At 36.8% G+C, this 8392-nt stretch overlaps 1 protein-coding gene and 1 long non-coding RNA gene across 2 annotated transcripts in view; one reads left to right on the forward strand and one right to left on the reverse strand.

Annotated features, from left to right (window-relative positions):
- Window positions 1–484: 484 nt before the first annotated feature.
- The window catches only part of LOC125260563, a 50653-nt gene continuing 42745 nt past the window's right edge, over window positions 485–8392 (reverse strand). The window contains exon 4 of the long non-coding RNA XR_007183070.1: window positions 485–2071. This is a non-coding gene — a long non-coding RNA (uncharacterized LOC125260563). The remainder of the gene's footprint in view (window positions 2072–8392) is intronic.
- LOC125260560 (homeobox protein Hox-C6a) lies at window positions 2065–8216 on the forward strand. The gene is made up of 2 exons (XM_048178981.1): window positions 2065–6485; window positions 7082–8216. Exons 1-2 carry the CDS (start codon window positions 6083–6085, stop codon window positions 7381–7383), a joined length of 705 nt encoding a protein of 234 aa, XP_048034938.1. The 5' UTR covers window positions 2065–6082; the 3' UTR covers window positions 7384–8216.

An 8392-nucleotide genomic window follows, 5' to 3' on the forward strand; every position in this document is an offset into this window, starting at 1 on the left:
AGGGGGAATTTACAGCTAAGTAATAAAAGTTTACGACTGAATACACGCGGTCATTGGTTGCGTCAGACCACGTGGTTCTCACTCTATGAACATGAACTTTGTGCTGTTGTCTTCCACTGGATATCCCCATCTATCGACTTGCGAGCTCGCTGTGGTGTTGAAATGATCTTAGCACCAGACATTTTTCCCGTTTTCTGTTTACTCACTATCTCAGGCGGATTTTTAAAACGCTCTATAACACACCATCTTGTCTCGTCTGCTTCATCGCTAGTAATGACTGACTGTCCTCAGACGTCGCCGCCTCCCCAGTCTCCGTTCTACCTATCTGATCCCCTAGAGGGGAAACAGCACTGTTAGCTGGAGCTTGAGGGGTTTAACGGGGGTAAATATGATAATTTCGCTTCAAAAGATTAACATTTTTAAGAGTACAGGAAAATGGGATCTAGATCCTAGTGCCGTTGCCTAGAATGATCTGCTGCTGTACACCATCGAACGTGCGTCACACAGACAACAGCGAACGCTGGTAAGTAAATGATTCTACGCTGCTTATTGGCTTCTTACAGACGTGTTGCTACACAATATGGAGATTTGACAGTACTGTATTCGATTCAAACGGGATGTTCAAGAGGGGCATGCAACATATGTAAATGTACATTCATTGTGTCGTTTCCCTTAATTCGTTATGGATTGTGAACGCACAGCCTCGTTGACAAGTGACTTGTGTTGTTGCTTTATGGTACTATTGTTGATTATTAATTGTCTCGATGAAAATGAATATAGTTCAAGTAGCCTAAGCTGTCCAAGCGGGTGTTGTTTGGGGTTAATGAGTTTACTTTCAAATAGTTAAATACACGCTTTATATGTGTTTGATTGTGGTTATTTGATACGGAGCTTGCTGTAGCCTAATATTTGCATTTTTTATATAAAGGACCTAATAGTATAGCTTTATAATAATGTGCAACTACGATAGAAAACACTCGCGAATGTCAGGCCTTTTACAAAAAAAATCTATATTCAACCCATATTATGTGACATTTATCGGGCTGTGAGTAGCTATTCTTGCCTTATTTTCTTACTAGATTGTATTTTATGTGATTAATTATACTGGGAAATGTGAATTATGTATGAGTGAGATATTCATGAGTGAGTTATATTTTGAGAGACATGGTTATAATGTAACTATAGCCTCGTTAACTTGTATCCAAACTGATGTATTCTGGTTGTGTGCGTCTGATGACAAACGGGTGTCGTAGACATTCATTTACACATGCTCACCTACTCACATAATGCATAAACGGCTTATGTTACGTAGTAAACAACTGATTAAACACTCTAGACATATCTTAATATTTGTTACGGAATCAGGATCAACAACATCTCTCTCTCTCTCTCTCTCTCTCTCTCACTCTCTCTCTCTCTCTCTCATGCACACGTGTTCAATCATCCAACACTGTCATTCAGTGAGGACTAAATCAAACAACACTGCCACCTTGTGCCTGCTCCATATGCAAGGCATTATACAGAGCCTAAAATCAGTAAGGGCAACTGCCCACATAAAATTCAGATCTTAATTTACATGTGGGAATGTGCCTGGCATTTGCTTGTGTTTCTGCGTAAAATGTTTATTTGATAGAAATTACATCATAAATATAGGCTATGTCAAAAGCATGGCTTTACTAGCGTTATTAACATACAGATTAATAATAATAATAATAATAATAATAATATACAAATTAGCAAAAATGTTCAAGAAAAATATTGTATTATATGTCTGTATGGTGGCTTTTAGCAATTAATATTAATAATCAATTATTAAAATAATAAAGACATTTCAAAACACAAATACAGAAACAGTCCGTCTACTTTTTTTTACATTTATTTTTTTATTAGTTTTATGGTTGTAATGAGACAGTATTGACAAACATGAAGCTTTAAATGTAATGTAATAGCCAGTGAGTTATGTTATTATGGGGTAGCATGTTAATAAAATCCTTTGGTACTCCTCTGACCCAAAAAAACTAGAGCTCGATCTTCCGTCATGGGCCTCTTGAAATCCACATGTGCGGCTGGACTGGGGGAAACAAAACCAAAAAAAGAGAGTCAATAATAAAACCAGTTGTCATGAACATGTAGCTGCTGGTAAAGCATTTTTTTTTTTAAGTAATACAACTGTTAAAAAGAAAAGTTTTACTTATGTTGTGTTTATTTGTGAAATTAGAAGTGTGCGTGAACAGAGAAAAAAATATAAAAGAAACAATCTCATTTATAGAGCTAGACTAGGTTTGTGTGAACCAATTTTTGTCTATTTTTTAAAACTGGATTGTAATTTATTAAGGCAGAATGCTTCTGTGTGGGCTCGCATATGGTTCGTCAATGTGCATGTGTGTATTTGTGTGTAAGTGAGAGAGAAAAAGCGAGTGGAGGGCGGGGTTGTTCTACTGTGAGTCTCCTCTTTGCCTCGGAATATTGACTGTCTTTTGTTTGCCATTAAAAATGGAGTCTATTTAGCTAATCCTTATGCCTGTACGTATATAAGATGCATGAGATTTATTCATTTGTTTATTACAGTTATTCTAGCAAAGTTCTAAACAGGTTTATGAAATTGACACATTTATTGCCATCTGACTATCATTTGAGTAAACTTTGGGCCAATCTCGTGTCTGCCACCGCTATTGGATTTGAATCATAGAAGGCATAATTCAGTTGCCACGAAAATGAAAACAAATTCCAGGCGAACTTTCAATTCCAAACATTTCCTTACAAGAACCGCAGGGCAATGTGAGTTCGCTCTACTTCAAAACGTCTTATTCATGGAGGTCATTACGCGGCCACATAATTTCACAGAATTATCTTGTGCTAGTTAAAAACCATAATGCCCCTTCGGGTCGTGTGTTGTTATAAGTGCTTAGCTGCACATGAGAGCTCTGTTATAGCTGTCAGGTTACTATTATGGATTTTGTTTTCGCATAGATACATCGACATAGATGACAGGGTAGGAAAGTTGGGCTTGGATAAGAAAGCTTGAAGACTCATCATTGGAATTTGCAATTGTGAACATCCGTTACAAATAAATAGGCCAATGATAACATTCATTTAACTCTGGAGAATGTGCAGTCTAGGCCATTGCCGAGCACAGTTAGGATGTGCATAGCTTGCTTTTTTTCCAGATCATCATATCACGTAAATTACGCATTGGAACTAAGGACGATTTTGGCGGACGTTAGTGCGTAGTTTTGTCGAGTGTAAAGAGAATACAGGCCAAACGGGATGTCTATTTATTGCCTCTTCAAACGCTAAAACACAACCGTGCGATTTGTCTTAAGGGCTGCAATAAAACACTTAAAGCTCTTTCTCTCCAGTCACATCAACATACCAACTGCAGACTGAGTGTGGTGTGTTTTACTCGCTACTTCATTCACAAGACTGATGCTGTAAAATAGATCACGATATTAAAAATCTCCCCATCAAAGGCTTTCAGTTCAAAGTCGTTGGAGCATTATTGAACATCAAAGAGTCAGATATATATAGATACATACTACACTTAGTAGGGCCTATGAGAGCTCAATACCACCAAACTACACGTATGAAAATAGCATAGTGAAAACAATTATATGATTTAAGACTTGATAATGCATATCTGATTTGTTTTCAGCATCGCGCTTTCCTGCTGCTATTTTAGCTTAGCCTACTAGTTTAATAAAAATTTAACTGAAATATTTTTTTAAATGTAATTGAAAATATAATTATTGCTGTGAAAAAAAATATTACATTTCATATATTTGAATTGGCAACTGTTCAATTTTCGCAATCTAAAAGAGGCTGTGAATGAAATATGGTAAAACTTGCACACACGCTTTTCACGCAGGAAATATTTTTTATTACTGTTATATATTACTTTTATTAGTTTCTTTTCATAGTATACATGGTGTAATATTGTATAAATTAAATCATAGTAACACGTTAAGTTCCACACCGCCATATAGACAATAGTTATTGTATTAATTTAGCAGCATGTAATTCATGTTTTCATTACTTTTATTGCCGACCGGTTAAAACTACTACTACTACTACTGTTATTATTGTTGTTATTATTACTTGTATAAACGTCAATGAATTAACTTAGGAAGATAATAAATCATATTCATATTCAGTAGCCGTAAACTTATCAAATATCACTTACCATGTTGATGTTTAAATATTCCTAGTAGATATGCATGCCTAGTAGAGTTACATTTTGTCGATCTCAAATGTTGTCCAAAATATGACAACCCATCAAAAACATTAATGCTTGATATTGATTAATCCCGGTTTTATAGGTACGAATACAAAGGAAATTTGTATGCATTTAATCAATCGTTAAGCAGATTAGCCTGTTTTATAGCTGTTAAATGCCTTTTCTCACTGTCGGGCTGGAAGTAAATTTTACTGTTCTGTCAATCTCGTGTTTTGCGCACCTCTTTCTAAACCACTGTTTTTGGCCTCACACGTTCCGTCATGTGGCCTGCATTAAGGTCATGGAGCATACCCTAACCATTCGGTTAAAACTAGTCCTTTTCCCACTACTGATTCTCTGAACATGATAATATATAAATGGCCATTCCATTAATAGCTGCAAGCATTTAATAAAGGAAAGCAGTTGTATTTGTATAGTTCAACAGATCTTTGGCAAATATGATCGTAAGAAATTCTAAAAGTTTAATTTTATCCTTAAATAAAATTAATACAGTCAACATGTACTTAAATTTTGTAAAGATGTCTAATAGCATTATTTTTTTTTTAATCTCAATCATTCTGCATACACAAGAAAGTTAAATGCTAAAAAATTAGCAGCTTTCTGTCTACAAGATAAGAGACTCGCTGCACAGCCCCCATACATTCAAAGGGGTAATTGCCTCAGAGCTGGAAGTCCTCAGTTGGGTTTGTGACTTTTATGGCACCAAGGCGCGTTTGACGCATTCTTTAGTAAGATGCCCCTTCCCCCCTCCTTACTCAGGTTCTTTTTACCATTGAAATTATCAATACATTACAAATGGGGAAAGGAAAAGAACAGACGTTTCCCCTTCAGCGCAATGAAAGACCGAGGAAATAGAGATAGAGAAACAAACGTTATAGGGAGATATCTACTAAATAACAAAAGAATAGTGTGGTCTAGTGTGGTGACTGACGACAATGCAATGAATATGTATATTAATATTATATAAAATGTGTATCATCAGATATACCTATTCACAGTTTTTTAAATGAAATTGTGAAGTGCATCTTAAAATGGAGGGTAAACAAAATCGGCGTAGATAACGCGTGTAGATAAGCCGTGTGGCAATTAGCCCTTGGTCATTTTCTTTTTTAAAACAAAGAGTTCTGTTAATGTAATTGTAATGCTTACAATTTTAGTTATATCATCTGCACAGTAGTTGTAATAAAGTAATAAAGCTGTTGCGCCAAGAAGACCTGAATATAGTTATGATTAGTATTGTCATAAGATATAAAAATATACATAAACGTCAGCGACAGTAAGCAATTGTAAAAACCCATCTTTCAAGTAATTAACTGAGGTGAAAATTAGCTCATTGTAAAATGCATGATTCTCCAGGATAAGTCTGGATTTACCTTCAGAGCACACGTGGAGAAGCTTTATACCGACACAAAGAACAGATTAACTCGCTGATTAATGCACAAAAAGACGTAATTCATTGTTCGTGTGAGTGCTTATTCTGCATTTGTGTGTGTGTTTACTTAAACTTTATCAACTGAAGCCACAAGGATAAGAAGCTACAAGCTCGATATTCCTCCGTACACAGCGCATTCAATTGGCTGAAAGTGGTCAGGTGACGCTGTCATATTGTCCTTCCATGAGCCAAGCCTTGGCTATAACACTTGCTTTGCGCGTCTTAACCGGAGACTGGAAATTAATATTATTGAAATCCTTCTGAAGTTCATTTGAAAGAGAGTTAGGAAAGCAGGCGGGAGACGTGTGTATGTGACAGAAGGAAGCAGACCCCATAGCACAAAGAAAGAAAGTGTGAGATTAAGAGAGGGGAAATAAGATAGGAGGGTGAGTTGATGAGAGGGCGATAGGAAAGGTATGAATTCGTATTTCGCGAACCCGTCGCTCTCGTGCCATTTATCTGGTGGGCAAGAGGTTTTGCCCAACATGCCACTGAACACGACCACATATGATTCAGTCAGACATTTTTCGTCTTATGGCACCACAGTGACCCAAAACCGGATTTATGCGTCCCCTTTCTATTCACCTCAAGATAACGTTGTGTTTGGATCAAGTCGAGGACCGTACGAGTATGGATCTAACGTGTTTCTTCAAGATAAGGATGTGCTTCCCAGTTGCAGACAAACTAGTATGGGACTCAGTGCGCAGAGCCACGTTGCCCAGGAATACAACCTGGAACAAGCTCGTGCAGGAACGCAGGATCAGAAAGGGAACAACATTCAGATCTACCCGTGGATGCAGCGCATGAACTCGCACAGCGGTGAGTTTTTACTGCGACTTGGGACATACCCTGGTGGAATTGGGCTGTTTTACGATACGTCCTATCAACAGAGTAGCTACATTTTATGGCCTCATAAACCACTACTAAATCATCAGACTATAAAAGCCCCCTTTTCCAGAGAGGGGAATCCCATTTGGCTACCTCCTTTAATACTCGAGTGCCAAAATTATTTCAAAAACTTGTGCAGTAAGTGTGAACGCGTTAGAAAAATATACAACGAAAAGTACATTTTGAACCATTTTAAGAGCACGCATTACTATGTTAAAAAATGTAGCTTAACTCGTCCGATGTACTGTTTGAAAACACACGATAGCAAAGTTGGTAAAAAGAAATGTTTTAGAAATCGAAACAAGTTTCGCGTTTGCTTTGTGACTGTTAAATTGGTCAAATTCTGCGTATATAGGCTGCATTCTTTTGTCAGATTGTTATATCAGTTAACTTATAAAATAAATTTTCAAAATTGCCTCAAGTGAATTATTCCACCAGGATTCCAAACGTGTGTTTTATTTAGCCTTTAATTAAGGATGTGTAAACTATTTTTTTTTTTAATTTATTTTCACTTTTCCCCACAACAGGAGTTGGGTACGGGTCAGACAGAAGAAGAGGTCGCCAGATTTACTCCAGATACCAAACCTTGGAACTGGAAAAAGAATTTCACTTCAATCGGTATTTAACCAGACGCAGACGCATCGAGATCGCCAACGCTTTGTGCCTAACCGAGCGTCAAATCAAAATCTGGTTCCAGAATAGGCGCATGAAATGGAAGAAAGAGACCAATCTAACTTCTACTGTACCGGGGACCGAATCAACGGGTACTCCTCAAGACACCGAGAAGGAGACCGAGGAGGAAACCGAGGAAGCTAAAAAAAAAGATTAGGAAATCCATTTCCCGTTCTCGAACGCCTGTTAACTGCAACGTAACTACCTAAACGGAGAATTTGCAAATATTAATGCATGGACTATATACTCTGCTATTCCTTTTGACTGCCCCCTCCTCCTCCTCCGACCTGAACACCATACTCAAGCTCTACTACCACCACCACGCCACTAACATATACACACGTAGAAACAAATGGAGAGATTGAGAGAGAGAGAAAGACGCACATGTTATCCACCATAAAGCAATTCACTTCTCTTTGTATTGAAAATAGTTCCTTATTGGCTGCGTGATGACAATGCCACAGCTGAAATATTTGTGTGGTTCTAGTATTATCATGTTGCTATATAGGCTAGTAGAAAATTACATTAGATGAAAATGTATTCGAATTTGATTTGATTAGTAGGCTACGTCTCCCAAACTATTAAGCCTCTTAACTGTACCCTAAGCATTCCAGAAGTGAAGGAAACTTCTTATATGCACATTCATTTTTTTGTGGATGCATATTTGTACAATGAAACAAACACTGACGGGATGAATTATACTACCTAAATCCTTGATACGTTTTATTTTCCTTTTATAATTTTTTTTTTTTTTTTTAATATTGCTTTTGCCCCGTCAGTGTTCTGTTGTTCAAAATGCCGCTGTACTGGCACATTAACTATTGAGAGAATTTCAAGAAAAATACATTTCATCATACTTGTAGTTGTGTGCATATAAACTTGTCTTAAAGTGAGAATCACACCCATATGAAAACAAACATATACCTTGGTACGCAATTATATTGTTTGTGTAAACTGTGTATTATTTAATAAAATTCTTGAAAACAAAAACCTGTATTGTCTTAATTTTGACTCCAGCTTTGCGCTCATCACGCATCATAAAGGGTTTCAGAACTGAGTAAACTTATGAAACTTTAAACACTTGTTCGTTTTGAAGAAGCTTTTATTTACGAACTTTTATTTAGGCCTACATAATTTTGTGAGTTTTTGAGCAGTTCAAATCCAAA

This window comes from Megalobrama amblycephala, linkage group LG24 (genome assembly GCF_018812025.1).
Source record: "Megalobrama amblycephala isolate DHTTF-2021 linkage group LG24, ASM1881202v1, whole genome shotgun sequence".
NCBI lineage: Eukaryota > Metazoa > Chordata > Actinopteri > Cypriniformes > Xenocyprididae > Megalobrama > Megalobrama amblycephala.